This window comes from Cydia splendana, chromosome 1, assembly GCF_910591565.1.
Source record: "Cydia splendana chromosome 1, ilCydSple1.2, whole genome shotgun sequence".
Taxonomy (NCBI): Eukaryota; Metazoa; Arthropoda; class Insecta; order Lepidoptera; family Tortricidae; genus Cydia; species Cydia splendana.
The window spans coordinates 26,399,151-26,418,118 of NC_085960.1; the positions used below are offsets into that span (position 1 = coordinate 26,399,151).

The 18,968-nt window shown below is 37.8% G+C and overlaps 1 protein-coding gene across 1 annotated transcript; it reads left to right on the plus strand.

Annotated features, from left to right (window-relative positions):
* The first annotated feature begins 343 nt into the window (after positions 1-343).
* LOC134792363 (uncharacterized) lies at positions 344-18,898 on the plus strand. The gene is made up of 12 exons (XM_063763647.1): positions 344-771; positions 6,634-6,790; positions 9,622-9,894; positions 10,026-10,143; positions 10,243-10,690; positions 11,059-11,301; positions 11,914-12,108; positions 12,680-12,869; positions 15,624-15,761; positions 16,168-16,354; positions 17,111-17,217; positions 17,455-18,898. The coding sequence occupies exons 1-12, from the start codon at positions 644-646 to the stop codon at positions 17,743-17,745; spliced, it is 2,475 nt and encodes an 824-aa protein (XP_063619717.1). The 5' UTR covers positions 344-643; the 3' UTR covers positions 17,746-18,898.
* The last annotated feature ends 70 nt before the right edge of the window (positions 18,899-18,968 follow it).

The following is an 18,968-nucleotide window of genomic DNA, read 5'->3' on the forward strand; positions in this document are numbered from 1 at the left end:
AACTTCATTAAGTAGGTACTTATTACTCTTTTTCAGAAATTTATATTGGTGTTATATAGGTCGGTGGTATACGCATAGGAAGTGACTGAAGTGTAGGTACTTAACTATTTGAAATGCATTGCATGAAATATTCATAATTAAAAATTCACTACTGGTCTGGTTACACCGTGGTCATCATGGCGCATTTCTGAATTTTACATTTAAACAAAGGAGGCAGAAGGAACGTGCACATACAATTTTACCCACACATTTCAAATCCACGCAAAAATGTAAATTATTTATATCAAGTATGGCGTGGCGGAGATTTGAGACAGCCCTGGTCCCGACGACCAGGTCAGACCGATAACCCCTCGACTGCTGCCGGACCGCCGTCGCAGAACTTCGCCCTACGAGATGCGACGCGCCAAGTCTATAAAGGCCACTGACGCACACAAAAGAAACAGTCTGCCTCCGGTCACCGTCGATGATGTATATTTAACTCAAAACATCAACGCGGGACGCATTTTCTTATCATTCCAGATGTTTAGCGAAATGAACGAATATAGTGTATAGTTTTGCATTTGAATATCCCTCCGTTTCGGTGACGCATGCGTATTACACGCCTTTCTGTGATTGGTCGTGAACAGGGACTTCCGAAAGCAATATGAGTGGAACAAACAGTGTCAGTCGGTCGGCGTGCAACAGCAAAGGCAGTATGATCGTCGTGTCAAACAGATTGCCATTTATTTTGAGGCGAAATGAGAAAACCGGTGAATTGGAAAGGAAAGCCAGGTAAATAAACTATGAATCCGATAATTGCTTACGCCTAGGCCACTTGCACTATTCACTAACCCGGAGTTAACCGGTTAAACCGGGAGTTACCATGGCTACCAGTACAATTTGACACTAGGTTAACGGTTTAACCGGTTAACTCCGGGTTAGTGGGATGGTGCAAGTGACGCACTGTGATTATATTACATGTATATTGATGTTATCTATTACGTACCTACCCAATTTTTATCAATTTACAAATTGTATGTTAACTCACCGCTAAGTTAAACTTATTTAACAAAAAATAAACACCTTCCGCTGTTAAATAAAAGGCCGACCTACATGTATTTATGTTTCTAGAAATAAATTAAGACCGGTTTTAATCGCTCGAATCATTAAAATATTCCTACACCTGTTTGATTAACAATGCAAATTGTAATAGTTAATAAATAACCTATAGCAACAATAATCTTAAAATAAAGTACCTATATTAAAATAATTCAGTTATGGAATTTACAATTTACACACACAAACTTATACCTACAACGTGCGGCAGGGAGTCTCGCAGGGGGTCACATTTCTAGAACGCTCTGACTTTCCATCGCCCCTTATCCCCGTAATATTTTGTTCTCGACTTTTCCCGAACGCTCTACGGCAGCGGTCGGCAACCTTTTAGCAGCCAAGGGCCACATAGTAGTTAACGAAGTTGACGCGGGCCGCACTTTGGTAGTATTTGTGACTTTAGCAGACATTGTCGTTTGTCAATATTACATACAAAATAGCCAGGGAGGCTCGTGGGCCGCAAACGAGAGGTTCGCGGGCCGCTTGTTGCCGACCGCTGCTCTACGGGATTGATTATTTAGCAAAGAATGTTCGTGACATACCTTCCGATTTAAGTTGAATATACTTTATTGCGTAATTTTTAGATGTTTGTATATCAACATAGTCAGCTGTTACGGAGGGAGCCGGCAGTTCGATAAAAAGTACCGTGTAACCCCGCTAAATTCAGATGGTTGCTCGTTTGCGATGCGTAATACTGGGTTAGTTGCTCTGTAAAAAATCGAGTTTTGTTGTCATTGGGAAATAATGGCGGCAACCTTGTACTTGAGCAAGGTCGCCACATTCATGGCACCTGTCTGTGTGTCTATCGTGATAATGAGGTCGCACTTATCGCCCTCTTCATTACCTACATATTACAACTGAAATATAATGTTTTTATTCTTTACTGTACTTATCTTCTACCTAGTTTATTATACATATAGTTACAGTACCCTATAATTAGTATTAGATATATAGTCATATATACCTACATTTTGCCGAATGAATATCTACTATATTTAATTTTATGATTGGGTCCTTTATAGGTTAATTTAATTTGTATATGGTTTGGTTTGGCAGTGGGATTCATAGTTAACAAGCGTTGTGCTTATATTAATAATTAGATTAAATTAGGTACCTATACCTATGTATACTGAGTATATCGCATATACTGTATTTGTATATACTGTATTTATAGATACCTACTAATTTATTTAATTTTAAATTACTTGATTCTAATGTTAATTGTTTTGCCTATGTACCTAATTATTGAAATAAATATATGGCGACAAAATTAAAGTTAATCGTAAATACGTTGCGTTGTTAAAATTAAAGTGCCGGATTATAAAAAATTAGTATAACTGAAAAATTCTTGGACCCGTATCATCAGTTCAACAACTTCGTTTACACTACACATTAATAATAACTAGCTGGCCTTGTCCTCGCAGCTTGCAACTACTTACATATTTTAAATTAAATCTCACGGGTCATTGGCTTTGCTCCTATTTATATCGTGTGCAGTTCAGAAATCGTCGTTTTGATCGTAAGACCGTGACCTAATTAAGGCTCACGTGTCGTTACAGCTAAAATAAGATAAAAATGGAGTTGAAAATACTTTTTTTACTTCAGGTTGAGTCGAGAGAATTAGAATTAGATGGTTACTAGCCTAACCTTACCTAGGTCTTATTAGAAAAAGCAAAAAATTCGTCCCGAAAGTTGAAGCAACACTGAGAGAAAAATCATCACCAGGAATTAATAAACAGTTCTGTACTGGGGGAAAAAATGAAGTTTTAGTAGTAATCATGGAAGTTTCACTATTTCTGTAAAATTTATTTATTTCTACAAACAGCTCAGTAATACTAAATCTAATTTCAGCAAACAGACTTTAGTAAATGGAGCATTAAACAAAGTTCAGTATTTGTTACAATCCATTTTTATTACTACTAAAATTCTCCGATTTTTACTAGTAAAGTTTGTGATTTTTGGAAAAAAGCATCTGTGATTTCAAGTTATGATTTTAGTAAATGTCTCACTTACATAGTTTTGTAATATCTAAAAAACGAGTTCGCGGGAATAACATTACCCCATTTAAAATAACAATTCAGTTGTTACTATAGCGACATTACAAAGTTTACTGGTATTTAGTAGATAGACTTGTTGTGTTTATGTTCATTGTTGTACCAATCACTAAACGAGTTTTGTAATACCAACACAGCGAAACGAATTTTAGTGATTTTAGTAAAATTTACTACTTGCTACGTTCATTTGGTTAGAGTTAGTATTGTGTCGGATGCCGGCGGGCGTGTCTCGTGTCTTCTTTGTTTAAAACATACTTAAGTTAAATAATACATTTAGGATATATTGTGGGCCATGTACATATTAACCCGCGACCTACTGTGTAGTTGGGGTCTACAGGAATATATTGTTCTGCAACTTCGAGCTAGCTGTTGTTATTCTAGTGATAATGACATCATAGGTAAATCTAAACTGTTTGCAATTCCAACCTCCCTAGCACAGGTGCGCCGCGAGAGCATGTTGCGCGCGTAATAACTACTAGTCTCTTTCTGACTGTATGAATAAGAAAGGAATGGGTAGAATATCTCGACAGGCTTTTATAGTGCCTCTTTAGTACAGAGATATACTACCAAGAGACTAGGGGCGGAGGAATTGCAAACAGTTTAGTTTTGCCTGTGACGTCATTATCTCTAGAATAACAACAGCTAGCTTGGAATCGCAGTACAGTTTAGTAAAACCTATGACGTCATCGTCTCCGATATTGCTAAAGCACGCTTAGAATTACAAAACGGTTAGTTTTCACCCATGACGTCATCACCTCCGATATTGCTAAAGCACCTCTCGGAATAACAAAACCAAATTTCTGAAATTACGCTAGCATACTTCAAATTACAAATATAGAAGTTGTATTTCCTACTAAATGGAAATTGCAAAAGTCAATTTGTTCCTATTAGTTGACTCTCCTTGTCCCCGGATTAAGTTTTATTTTTTTAATTCTAAGTGTGTTTTTGTTAGTTTTTTGTCTCAGTGAAGGCTCGGAACCGGTTTTATATTCATACAAAAAATACCGGTATTATTACGTTCTTTGGTTTATTATTTCATTTTTGATGGGTCAATCTAATAATACGAACTTGTTACCTAAATACATGATTCAGTCCTACGGAAAGAGCATGAAATTATTAAAAATATAGGGATATTTTGGGATTCAAAAAAATACCGGTATTATTACGTTCTTATTCGTTCTTTGGTTTATCATTTCATTTTTAATGGGACAATCTAATAATACGAAGTTGTTACCTAAACACGTCATTCAGTCCTACGTAAAGAGCCTAAAATAATTTATTATATTTGGCTATTTCGGGTTTAAAAAAAACCGGTTCCGAGCCCTGGTTGTTTATTAATTATTGAACAATTACTATTGAACAATTTTTTAAATTAGGATATGTAGCATCGTATAGGGACTTAGATATTTTATGCCTTTTTAAGGTTCCGTACCCGAAGGGTAATTATGTTTGTTTTGTTCGACTTGGCGGAAGCACTACCGTGCCCCTAAATATCATTTTCATTACAGTTTTAGCAATTACGCCAGTTTAATATTTATGCAATGATTAAATGCGTAATAATTATGCTGTTGTGAATTACTAATTTTTTATGGTAAACAAAAAGGTAAAAATATTGAACACAAAAGATCTGGTAGGTACTTCCACCATATAAACATTTATATTTATGAACTACCGTAGGTGAAGTATCCTTCAAATATTATCCGTTTTATTTGAGAATATTCCTTGAATATTTAGGCTATTGAGGTTAATAGATAAGGCGTTCTACTCATTCGATGAATTTATGAATACAAACAATGTTATATGTGATTATTGAAATGAGATACTTATTATTGTTAATATAAAATAGTCATAAGATGTAAATATGTGTAATAAAATTGACATGTAACTTACGTTATGAATAAAGAAATTGAAATTGGAATTGAATTGAATTGTCGAGCTTCTTTTTGTTTTCATTGGATGTTTAAGTAATTTATAATCATTTTCTATGTTTACAATTTGTAATAATAACGAAATCTTGCATCACTGTCTGCGTCAAATAACCCATTATATATTTTTTTGTTTACCTAATGATAAGCCTTATTGCTCTTAATAGACAACTATAGGTATAGGTATAGCAAGTCCTCTCTCCATTGAGTAATGTAAAGATTAAATAATATTATCAAGAGGACTATAGTTGACTTCCGAATAATTAGTTAATAGAGTTTACAGTACATATATGGTGCTACTTTACCGCCCTAAGGACAATACGTTTCTATGTCAAAAATTAAAGGGCCATATGTACTGTAAAACGTTGTACAATACACGTGCGAAAAGGTAATTCGCAACTCGTGTCGATTTAAAACACTCCCTTCGGTCGTGTTTCAATTTCTCTTCACTCGTTGCGAATTTTCTACATTTTGCACTTGTACCGTAATGTACTATTAGACTATTACTTCACAATACTTATGCAATTGTATGGTAAATTACCCGATTATTGGCACCTATTTTTGTAGGAAAGTCACCTCTGCTGTTTTAAAATATGGTGGAATGTGCCAACCATTAGCACAGAATAAATAATAGTACTACCGCACAGAAAGGAAACCGAAGTTTGACAGCAGTTCAGGGTCGAATAATGCTGTCCATTCTAATATATGGCACTATCCCTTTCGGCTATTTAGGGTTGTCAAAATTCAAGCCATTATCTTATCTGTGGTCACGCACGCAAAAGGACGTTAAGTAGTGCCAACCCTAATAATTGCTCGGAGCAATGCTGAGCCGAACGGAGCCGAGTTTGCCCGAAGTCAGGAGTGTCTCCCCACTGCCATTAGTAGAGTGCTGGGAAACCTCAATTTTTTTGGCATCGGTATGCCCTGACACTCTAAATTAAATTTATGGCGTAGTATAAATAACGGTGTTACATAGAAAATAATAAATACGTGCCACCATAAAAAAACAACTGACTATCGACGGGGCTAATGAATTTTAGTTTTACGAAATACGTTAACTCTTAATAGTTTTTTTGAAGTGAAAACTTCTTTAGCGGCGCTGTGCACTTTTTGAGGTGGGGAAAAAATGATAACCTCGAGACAGCGTAAGGCGTAACGCGTAAGGCGTCTCTCCTCTCTTTCTACCGCGCGGCGAAAATGTATGCCTGAGCCTGCTATTTCATTTAGGCGGCGCAGTGCGCTTGCGTGATGTGTGACGGACAATGTCATTGTTTTTTTATTTAAATGCCATCTAGTGAGATTCCCTCAAACTGGTACCTATTAATATACCTAACTGTAGTACCAGAAGTACTTACAGTGATGTGCTTAGGGGTTTCAAGTAATGCGACGATACAACGCTAGATGGCGTTAACATCAATTACAGATAGTGGTGCAGACATTTTGCACTATATGTTATTAAATATTAATATTTTGAGTTACAATGTCGTTGAGTTCTCACTTCTGCCGGCACTCCCGGAGTGCAACCCGTTGTTTTTTTTTAAGTAATAAATTTTGGTTGACAGTGCCGGTGGGCTGGTGACTGCGGTGGCCCCGGTGGTCATCCGCTGCAGCGGCCTATGGGTGGGCTGGCCTGGCATTCATCTAGAGGATCCCAACGAGAAGATTCCCGAGTCGGATCCCAATGACAAGACTCCTACCGCTGGACTGCTTTCAAAAAAGGTAAATTTTGGATATATAAAATTGTACATAACATTAATTATACAAGTGAGGCGTTTTCTCTTTGGTTGAATTGGTTCGGATTGGTGATTGGCTCCGAAAATATTATTTTCTAATACTTTACAACCCTTATTTGAAAATACATTCAAGTAGGATAAAAAAGTTTGCTTAAACTGCCATAGGTTTTCAGAAATATGATATACCTACGGAGAAATGATGCATTAAAGCAAAAATAAATAAATATCATGCATTTCTAGAAACTGGATCTCTCTCTCTCTCTCTCTCTGTGTGGTCGCTCCCTCATGACTGAGGATCGTGGTCATCGGTGGATGTGAGATCTTTGATGACTATTATGCATAATAGATTTTAGAACATGCACAAATCTGGTTTAAACGCAACTGCTTAGTGAGTCAACTGGCCTTGGATCACGTGCGGCGTCCGTGGTCTGCCGAATCAGCCGCCAATTTCATGATCGGGCTGACTTTAAATTACCTCACTCCTTTGATGGACCGGCGGAACTCGATACACTTGTTAAACAATCGTAAGGTAGTCATAACGACGTCTTATCCTACCTCTACAGCTCTACCTGCACTCAAGTCTTTTTAAATACTTACCTATCTACTTACTTTAAATTTTTTCATCAACATTTCCAGACGATTTCTATTATTTGATTTCTTTTTTTAGATTTTATGTCATTGTCAAACCTACGTCGTTGTCGTAAATGGCGTGATGCATTTGTATTTTGCTTGCACATATCTTTGGCTTGCACTAATTAGTTACAACAAATGTAGCTTAATTATTTTAAGTAACACTCCTTATCCTGTCCAGTCCTGCTAATTACTGATACTTAATGCTTAAACACTGTTTTGTTAGAGGAAAAATGTGATTGCGAGAAATTTAGAAAATATATTACGTATTGAATCCAATTAATATATTCGTATTACAAGGGGGCAAAGTTGCTGTTTAACCCCTCGTGCTACTATTGATAACCGAGCAGGCGAAAATTTTCAAAATTGAACCACGAACGTATACAATGGTTCGAAAATGAATTCTTTAGCGATGCAAGGGTTTCAATATTAGTAGGTACGATAAATAAACAAACTTTGATACCGGGTGAAACATAAAATTTTCACCACCCCAACTCGAGGAAAATACTGACTGTAAAACGTTACAAATCAAATCCATATAAACGTTATTAATAATTTATCATTCAAAATCACAATTTAATAGTCAATACGAGTAGTTACCTACTACTAGTCTACATGAGGTAACAACTCAAAATTAACATCAACTTACTTTGACACTCTTGTGGATGAAATGAAACTTTCTCGTCAGTTTTTGAAGAATAAAGAGAGCCTTTACGAGCTGGTGTAGTGAAAAAGTTATTTTTAAACGAGGGCATATACTTGTGGCCAAGGGAAATTTCTACTAGAGAACATCCATACGTTTCCACTGTAAACAAGGGGTCATCCATTAATTACGTCACACGAATTTCTAGGTTTTTTGACCCCTCCCCCCCCTTGTCACATTTGGTCACATTTGGCAAACCCCTCCCCCCTAGTGTGACGTCACATTTTTTCTACGAAATCGCCAAATCGAATTAAGTAAGTACCTAAGTATTATTAATATTTTATCAAAATATTTTTGACGATATAAATATTAGTAATTTTATAACCCAAAACTGCTTAGGAAAGAAAATTAAAAGAATAAAAACGATTATCGTTTAAAAAACTTGTTATTTAAATGTACAGCGAATAAAATAATTTAAAAAAAAATTTCGGTTACTGATGAAGTTAAAGTGACGTCACAAAGTTTGTGTCTCCCCCCTCCCCCATGTCACAATATGTCACATTTTCTTGACCCCCTCCCTCCCCCTAAACGTGTGACGTAATTAATGGATGACCCCCAATGATGCAGCGGAAAAAAGTAGACAGGTACCTACGTATTAATCTACAAAGATAAACTTTTATATAACGCTCAATATAATAATATTATTGTTTAATTAATTGTTATCTTTCTATTTTATTATACGCCTCATAGGTAATAGAACGTGGTCATTGTAATTGAGTGTTTTATTATTTTATAGATTCATATAAGCCGCAAATGTACATACTAAAACTTGATGAATGGATGTAAACTGGTCCGAAGTGATAATTAGGTATAATAGATAATTTCTCTTCTTAATCGCTCCCCCATTGCTGAGGATCGTGACTCCACTTGCGCTTTATAAATTGCCTCCAAATATTTCGGTCTGTGGCTTGATGGAGGTCGGTGGTAACAGGTAGCTGTTCGGAGATCTGGTCCGACCATTTCTTTGGACTTCGTCATCTAGGTCTTTTACCCTCGACCTTTCCCGTCACCACTAGTTTTTCTAAATTGTTGGCCCCTCTTCGTGCGATATGGCCAAAATAGGTAACAACACGGTGTAGACATATAGAGGACAGACGTTGGGTGTTCTCCATTCCGAGTTCTTTGAGGACCGAGGCGTTTGTGCGGTGGGCTGTCCAAGGAATCCTTGGAATCCAAGGATATTTTACTTAGGAGTATATTGTAGATATACAAACTTAAGGACAAGTATTATGTATTTGGAGGTGACACACCACAATCCATTTAATTCGATCACGGCGCACGAGGTGGCGTATAATAAATATGTAAGTGCGCGAAAACGAATTTCATAATATAACTTATCGTATGTCCAATACATTGTCCTATTTGTCCTATAACCAACGGTTCTGGAAGGCGCCAGGTGTCCCCACTTAAGCTAAGCTACACACATACACATTATAGGAAAAAGTTTTATAACAGCCTTAACCCACCCACAACGTTGTTCTCAGATCGTACCCATCCGCGCGGAGCCGAAGCTCTTCGACAGCTACTACAATGGCTGCTGCAATGGCACCTTCTGGCCGTTGTTCCACTCCATGCCGGACCGCGCGACCTTCATCGCAGATCACTGGAGGGCTTACATCAAGTGCAATGAGGAATTCGCCGAGAAGACCGTTTATGCGCTGCGGCTGCTGAAGCAGAGCAACGAGAGGAATGGTTCTCCGCCCATTGTGTGGGTTCACGACTACCATCTCATGTTGGCTGCTAATTGGATCAGACAGGTTGGTACACCTTATATCATATTATCTTTTAGTGTCATTTTTACTAAAATATTTATTTGCACAAATGATTTTACTTGTCCTCAATATATCGTGGCCTTGGGTGTTAAGACTGTAATGTGTTGTTTTTACAGCGAGCTGAAGAAGATGATCTCCCCTGCAAATTGGCATTTTTCTTACACATACCTTTCCCTCCATGGGATATCTTCAGGCTGTTCCCATGGTCTGATGAAGTTTTACAGGGCATCTTGGGTAAGTGGGAAGAAATTCCGATATTTTCACATTCAGCCAAACTCCGGCGTGCAAACTGATGTGATGATAAAACTTACGTGATGTCATGTTTCTTTACAGGTTGCGATATGGTAGGATTTCATATAACCGACTACTGTTTAAATTTCATAGACTGTTGCCAAAGGAATTTGGGTTGTCGTGTAGACAGAAAAAATCTGCTGGTCGAATTGGGAGGCCGTACCATTTGCGTTCGCCCTCTACCCATTGGCGTACCATTCGACAGATTCGTTCAGTTGGCCCAAAACGCAAAAGCAGTGCTCTCTACAAGTCAAAAAGTGATATTAGGAGTCGATAGACTGGATTATACCAAAGGATTAGTGCATAGACTCAAAGCCTTTGAACGGTTACTAGAGAAGCACCCCGAACACATCGAAAAGGTGGTGTTGCTGCAAATCTCAGTTCCTTCAAGGACTGACGTAAAGGAATATCAAGATTTAAAAGAAGAAATGGATCAATTAGTTGGTAGAATCAACGGCAGATTTACCACGCCTAACTGGTCTCCTATTAGGTAAGTTTTTTTAGTCTGTCTCATATAAGGAACCTGTACCTATACATATAGATAGATAGATAGATAGAAAGATAATATTTATTTCTGATTGAAAATTTACATGTTATTTTGCCTTAAAAATAGCAGAAATTCACAAAAATATCGACAAGCGTATACAAACAAAATTTAAAGAATAATAAAAAATAATAGTAAATTCTGAATCGATGTCTAAAATAAAAAAAATATACAAATCAAATTAAAATGTATATCCACTTGTCATGATGTACACGTATTTATCGTGAGGTTTCCAAACATGAAGCACTTTATTAGAAGTATATAAGTACCTTCAATAAAACCGAATTAACTCTTGAGATTTTTTTCATCATCAGATATATTTACGGCTGCGTCGGTCAAGATGAGCTTGCAGCTTTCTACCGCGACGCCGCTGTCGCCCTGGTCACCCCCCTGCGCGACGGCATGAACCTGGTGGCCAAGGAGTTCGTGGCCTGCCAGATCAAGAAGCCACCAGGAGTGCTGATCGTGTCGCCGTTCGCCGGCGCCGGGGAGATGATGCACGAGGCGCTCATCTGCAATCCTTACGAGTTGGATGACGCCGCCGAGGTTATTCACAGGTAAACATTTTTAATTTAATGATAAAGCCTAAAAGTAACCGGTTTGTGTTTTTAAACGGTTTTCCTTTTGTCATCATCAGTTTACGTAACCTCCACTAGTAAATATGGCCTTCACCTTTATTTAAAAAAATATTGACGTTGAGTTTGATGTTTACGTTTTCAAAATAACTTCTGTCTGTCTTTAACGATAGATAAACAGATCAATATCACATCATGGATTTAAGAATGACAATGCATTTTCGCTAGAGCATTTCCTCTACTTTATTGAGTACTATATATATAATATTATAAATGCAAAAGTAACTCTGTTTGTCTGCATGTTTCTTGCCCCTTTATGCTTAAATGCTGAACCGATTTAGATGAAATTTGGTATGGATGATGATTGTTAAAAACTGTTGTATGTCCTTTCCCGGGCCTCGGGAAGGACAGAAGATAGTTCTTATCAATCATCATCATCGTTTCACTCAGACGAAGTTGTATGTAGAAATTGTAGAAGCTAGTTTTACTTTAAATCGAATGTTTCTCTACATAATTAAAATTACAATTTCCGAATTCCAGCTTTCACTTCAAAGTTAAGATAAAGAATAAAGTTTAGACATACTATACTTACAGAGCGTTAATAATGGACGAGGACGAACGTACAGTCCGCATGAACCACCTGCGGCATCGCGAACAGCTAAATGATGTCGACAGCTGGATGAAGAACTTCCTCAAAGCCATGGACTCGCTGGAGGAGGAGGCTGATGACATCGGAGCTACCTCCATGCAACCGCTCTCCATTGACGACTTCGACGAGTATCTCTCCAAGTAAGTGTACAGAGGACAACTGATGAACTTCTTTAAAGCGATGGACATTTGGTCCTCCAAGCAGCCCGTCAACATTGACGCCTTGGACAAGTACTTGCTTCTCATAGTTAAGTGATCGTGATTATATAACAGCTAAAAAATTACGATATTTGAATGAGCGATGAATTCGATTTAGAAGGAAGCTTCTGACATCGATGCATTGGAGCCACCCTGCACCCCGTTGCCCCCTGCACGCTGCAGTGGGTGCAGCGTGCATGCATATCATATATCTCTATGTAAGTGGTTAAAGTTAAACGAAGCTGCAGCTGGGACTCCAAAGACGAAGGAAGGACGATCCTCTTGTTTCAACCTACAGGAAAATGTCCGCCATTTGCTCTGATGCCATATAATCTCTTCGATGTTTCATAATGACTTCCCTCGACGTCTGAAACGGTATATTAAATTAATCGTGAACTTTGATTTCATAAAAACACAGTTCTAGAAAATCTAGACTGTTAGATTATGCTGCTCTCGTATTTTTTTACTTACACCGAGAATAGATTTTTCATTTATGACAATGTATTTTTTACAGATACATCGGCTACACTCAAAAACTTGCGCTTCTCCTGGATTACGACGGCACACTGGCGCCTATCGCGCCGCATCCAGACCTCGCGACCCTCCCGTTAGAAACAAAACACGTGCTGCAGAGACTGTCTAACATGTCCGACGTCTACATCGCCATCGTCTCTGGCAGAAACGTGGATAACGTCAAAAATATGGTGAGTAGAAGAAACTACCTACGAAGGTACGGTACACTAGCGCCCATAACGGCACTTTGACGGCCACACCTTTTAGAAACAGAATCGATTTTTTTAACGTACTTACCGCATATTTGGAATAATGAATAAAAAACGCATTTAACCGATTTGCAAGACTGAAGTGATCCCATAAGAGCACCGTAAACAAAGTTTTGTACGTTGCTCTAAAAATCAGATGACGGCCAGTGTTTTGAATTCGACAGGTTCGCTATTAATATACTGCAACTGTTTCTATACTTATCGTTTCTCCACTAGATTGCCCACTTAAAATGCCTCTAACATTTACAAATTACATCTACACTTATTAGTTCCTTCCTCGCTCGTTCGAACTCAGTAATGTCTAAATTGTTAAATCGTTCACGTACCTACTGACTATCTTGAGTTTAGTCAGCTCTAACTAAACTAAGACCAATACTAATTTAAGACAGATTTAGAGACTAATTTAACTAAATCATTTCGGACTAAAAGTTCAATAATCGTTATGCGTAGTAATTATTAGGAGGTACCTATGTAGTTAAGTTTGGCTGGATAATAAAGGCGGCCGGTGATAGGTAGTACTATACGAGTTAATGATCATTAAACCTATTAACTGTGAGGTAATTAAAATAACCGTTGAACCGATCAATATTGAAAATAAAATCGAACTATACATCATTATCTATAGTATCTATGTGGATAGAGGTCACAGTTTATCTTTCTAAGAACCCACATATTCGATCGTACCGAGCAAACAAAAGTGTCGGCCTACTTAATTACCAATTAATCGCAATCATTAGCTCGTGTAATAAATATTAATTATATTATTTTATGACGTAAATGCCATGTCCCCGGAGAGTGATACCACGATGCAACTTAATGCACAAGTCAATTTATAGATCGTGTTTATAAATATTGTATAGTTTTGCATAACACCAAGTTACCCATACCCAAACAAATCAAATTATCAACCTAGTAATTGCAAGTGCTAAAACTGTTGGATAACTTGTAATAGGAATGAGGACACATGTTGAATTTTAAAACAAAATTGCAATATCACTATAAATTGGACAAAAAACAGTGGATATAAAAAAATACAAAACCTCCAAGATTTAAAATTTAAACTATTTTTTTTAACTTCCACACACGCGACTAACAAAGAGATCTATAAAAAAATATCGTTTTCAAATTGTCAGATCTGGCATTGACAATAATTTCGTGTACATTTCTGGGTTAATTAATACATGAGTACCTACATAATGTACAGGTACCTAGGTACTTCATGGGTCAGGAATTAAATAAGGGTCAGCAAAAAAAATACGATAAATTGCATTGTCAAGGGACACTTGTCAGCGTGGTGAAACAGGGGTCAGGAAATAGGAAGAAGCTGCGACTCGAGGCGAGCAAAAATAAGTAGGTACTACATACTTAAATTTATATTCTTAAATAAATTGTTTATCCGAACAAAGCATTCGAAGGAAAGCAAACAACTACAACGCCAATAACAAATAAAATCAGCTCGGTGTGTGTGAATGTATGAACGCCTTGAGATCTGCAAGGTCTCAATTAGATATCAGGCGAACTTTGACTCGCTTTATCATGTACTACTTTAACAAAAATATTTGTTCTCTTTATGTTCCCGCTTATATGCTACTGCATACTATTGGTAACATGGTTAAGCGTATCTAAGTTACACGTTACGTAATATTTGCGTAGTCAATAGTCAATGAAAAGGGGCCGGTCACCGATAACATGTTTGTTTTCTAATATTCGAAGGCATTGCCTAATAGTCAATACGACGGTAAGTAATAGTAACGCTTGCAACAATTAGAACGATGATAAATGGTGATAACTATTTTGGCTATTAAGGATGTTTATTTTCCTATTGATCATGTAAACTCGAATTCTGTGTGCATTTTATTGGATAAACGTGTGGTTTATAAGAGTTTAGGCACAACAAATAAGGAAATATTATGGGACAATCTTACACAAATAGACGTAGTCCCACAGTAATAAGCTCATAAAAAAATAAACAAAACGTTACTTTTGACACTGACACATCTAATCCATATCGTTTCTAGATCTTTTAATTGACGTATCTTAAAGTTCGAATCGGCCGTTCATTTAGATTTTAGTCAGTCGCCCGCACCTAAACATTCTAGAGACAGCTACTGCCATCTACTGAGGAGTAGAATAATTTATAGTACATAGTTATAGGACTTTTTTCGACTTTCCATAATGGGGTTGGCCGGTGGAAGTTTTTAGCAGATGGCGCCATCATAGCTTGCCCTGTCAATCCCTAGAATTGTGTCAAATTTTTGTTTTTTTAATACCCTGGATGCCAGTCCTTTAAGCCAAATCTCATAGAAAAAGGGGCAAGCTATGATGGCGCCATCTATGCAAACCTTTGACAGTTGCCAACCCCATTTAGTAAGCATTTCGATTCTGTACATGTTTGAAACCCTTTCAACTTTATGTTAATTACATTGTGTAGGTATTTTATCTTGAGAGTAGTTAAAATAAAAAAGAAATCATAGGGTGACTGTGACTGCTAGTTATTGACCACTACATAATAACTGGCCTTGCCTAAAAAATCAGAAACAAACAAGCCAAAAGAAGTCTTATTGTGAAGTGGCCAATTACTATATAGTGGCCAATAACTATAGCAGTCAAGTCGCTCTAAGTTAGTTTTAACAGTAGGTATATCAACATTTACTTACCTATTGAATGGCGTTCCAGGTGGGCATCGAAGGCATCACGTACGCGGGTAACCACGGGCTGGAGATCCTGCACCCCGACGGCAGCAAGTTCGTGCACCCCATGCCCACGGAGATGCAGGGGAAGGTCGTCGACCTTCTCAAGTCGCTACAGGAACAGGTAATTTGGAACTAAACAACGCTAACTTCGTGATCTGTCCATAACTTTAACAAAACCTTACATCTCTGGTTACAAATAAGTATTCTTCGTGCCTTAAGACAAGGTTAAAGTGTAAGTGTGAAGTCCCGTATAATATAATTTTCCCGGGTCGATCAACTATTTCTTGTTGTTATTCTGTCCCATCAGCCAGGAGACTTATAGTTTCTTAGAAGAGCTGCTGTACCATGTTCTACAAACGTGCTTAGTAGATGTCCCATTATGGAAAGGCCTTATAACTACATACCAAGTTTCGTTCATTTAAATACGAAATAACGTGGAAATAACTAGTATTTTAAGAGTGACCCAGGAGACCGTAACCATGGCAACTAGTGACAAGAAAAAGTTGATTCACCCTCCCCGTCGACAGGTGTGCAAAGACGGCGCATGGGTGGAGAACAAGGGTGCTCTGCTGACGTTCCACTTCCGCGAGACGCCGGTGAACAAGCGCGCGGCGCTGGCGGAGCGCGCTCGGGCGCTCATCACGGCGGCCGGCTTCAACGCGCACGACGCGCACTGCGCCATCGAGGCCAAGCCGCCCGTGCCCTGGAACAAGGGTGAGTCACCCCACCCGTCTGCCGCCCTCCAATTTCTACAAGTATCTAATAGGGTCCGATCTGAGGATTCCGGTACGGAACCCTAAAAATTAATCCGATGAAAACGGAAACCCATATACAAATTGTTTTGAACGATAACAATCTATTAGCGCTAGCTGAATTTGCATCGAAACTTGCGGTCTACCGTCAACAACGTACAGCGATATAACCGAATCCGAGTATATGTTTGATAAACAACATAAATATTTACTGGGTACATTAGGACCGGCCTTTAATTATCTTCAATTTTGTTATTGCTCAAAGCAGGGACGTATCAGATTTGTAATTAGGTGTTATTAGGTATTTATATTATAAACTAAATTGGATTTTATTTCGGCGCCTAATTATTGCAGACAGACGTAGGTACAAACAAGCTTTGTTAACAATTCTCGCTATTTATCACTAGATGTCGCTACACTCGCTAGTGGTCTCTATGTATCAATGATATGAAGCCTGGTAATAGTTATGCGTTTATAAATATCATGTAAAACTCAGTATCATGTCCTGAACTTATAATGCTAATAAATTAATAATTTAGAAATACTTTGTTAATCTACTTCTTTGTACTAGATATAGCTAGTAATCGCTGATCTTCTTAGTATTGTTTTTGTTTATCAAACTTCGAGTCTGTTTTGTTGCCCGGCACTTAGAATGACCGCACCTTAGATGTAGGATACCTGAATTTGAGAGTTTTATAATAGCTGTGTTCGTAAACAGGTCGTGCGTCCATCTATATCCTGAGGACGGCGTTCGGGCTCGACTGGAGCGAACGCATCCGTATCATCTACGCTGGTGACGATAACACCGATGAAGACGCTATGCTGGTTAGTGCTCTTGCCATTAGATTTTCAGCCGTAGGACAACTATATGAGCTCGAATTCGCTTTTCTTCCAATTTCAAGCCGTTACCAATTTTTTTTTTACTTCAGGAACCTCAGAACGTTTGTTTTGTTTGTTCAGTATGACCAATTTACACACCTCGAAGAGTACTGGCCTAGGCTTGCCAAACACCGTGTATTATGAAAGAGTATGATATTAATAGCCAATCATTATTAATTCCAGGCTCTGAAAGGTATGGCGGCCACATTCCGTATCGCGTCGTCGAACATCACCAAGACGTCGGCCGAGCGGCGCCTGTCGTCGCCCGACTCGGTGCTGGCGATGCTGAAGTGGGTGGAGCGGCACTTCTCCCGGCGCAAGCCGCGCGCCAACTCGCTCACCTACAAGAACGCCAGGAAGGCGCGGGATTCCTTCCACATGCACATGACGTACCAGATCCCGCCCAAGACGTCGCCGAAGCCTTCGCCGCCGCACAGCCCGGACAAAAACTCCAGCGGCACGGATTCTAGTTAAATTATTTATCTATCTAGTTCACGTTCTCTGGCAACTGCTGTCCCTTTTGAGCTAACTACTGACAGGCAGCCTTACATGAGAAAGTCACTTGATACAATTATATGTAACTCTTTGACCACCAATAATTCTGTCGTGTATCGTGTAATATGAAAACGACCTCCTCATCGTTATGGTTATGAGTAAAGTTTAGTTCCGTTCTTATGTTTGTAAATGTCAGTTTTTATTTTGACGAAAAGTCAGTGGTTTAAAGGTAATGTTGCAGTAATGGCTACTTTAAGAGCGTTGCTGTTGAAATGGAACATTTTTTGTTTAAAATTGATTCGTAGATCAAAAGGCTAAATTTATATTTTTAAATACTGGCCCGTTTCTGCACTTAGCATTTTAACTTTCTTGTGTAGATGTAGATTGATTTATTTAATTATTCAAATACGTAGAAAATGTTTACCAGTATTTAAGTATATTGTTGTTCCGTTAAGTTCAGTCCAATTTTTATTATAATTGACTATTTATGTGTCACGAAAAATTTTATATAAATTATATGATATGAAAAAGTATAAGCCATATCTATGTGCTTAATTGCGTCTTACTACAAGTTCTTCGTAATTTTCGCATAATATTTCTATATGTGATAGGATAGTGATAAATAGGTTTAGGAAAAACAATGTAGTCAAAAGAAATTACAAATGACTGCAATAAAATGGTTTAACCTATTTACCCACTGCACAATTGCAGCCTTAAAGTTATGGTTAAATTTCTTTTGTCTATAAAAGTTGATATATGGTAGACTAGGTATTTATTGAGCCTGGTATTGATGTAATGAGTAAATGTCCTAAAATAAGAAATTCACATATAATGAGAAAAATATACAATATAATTGATTTGATCAACAAATATTATACTATTTACGCACTTGGAGGGTTCCTATTAGTGCACGCAATACAGGCAATCATGTATTTAGTACTTAGCGTTATACTATGTGTCATCCTATTGTACGTTGTGAGGAAACTAGTCTAGTTAGCAGATAGCACCTACCTGAACAATGCTGCGGCAAACCTAATTCAAAGAACTGAAAATCTCGAATTCCATATACTATATTTTTATAACCATTTTAATGTTTTACAGGATTTCAATAAAAACTAAGTTTGACGGAAAATAGCCTTTTAATTTAAATGTAGGTGTACAAAAACCGCCGTTCGGCAGCAGAGTAAGTAAATTCGGAAATA

Coding starts and splice junctions, on each gene's coding strand:
- LOC134792363 (XM_063763647.1), top strand. CDS start 644: ATGAGTGGAACAAACAGTGTCAGTCGGTCGGCGTGCAACAGCAAAGGC. Junction 9,895..10,025: donor CTGCTAATTGGATCAGACAG/GTTGGTACACCT, acceptor TTGTTTTTACAG/CGAGCTGAAGAAGATGATCT. Junction 10,691..11,058: donor CCTAACTGGTCTCCTATTAG/GTAAGTTTTTTT, acceptor TTTCATCATCAG/ATATATTTACGGCTGCGTCG.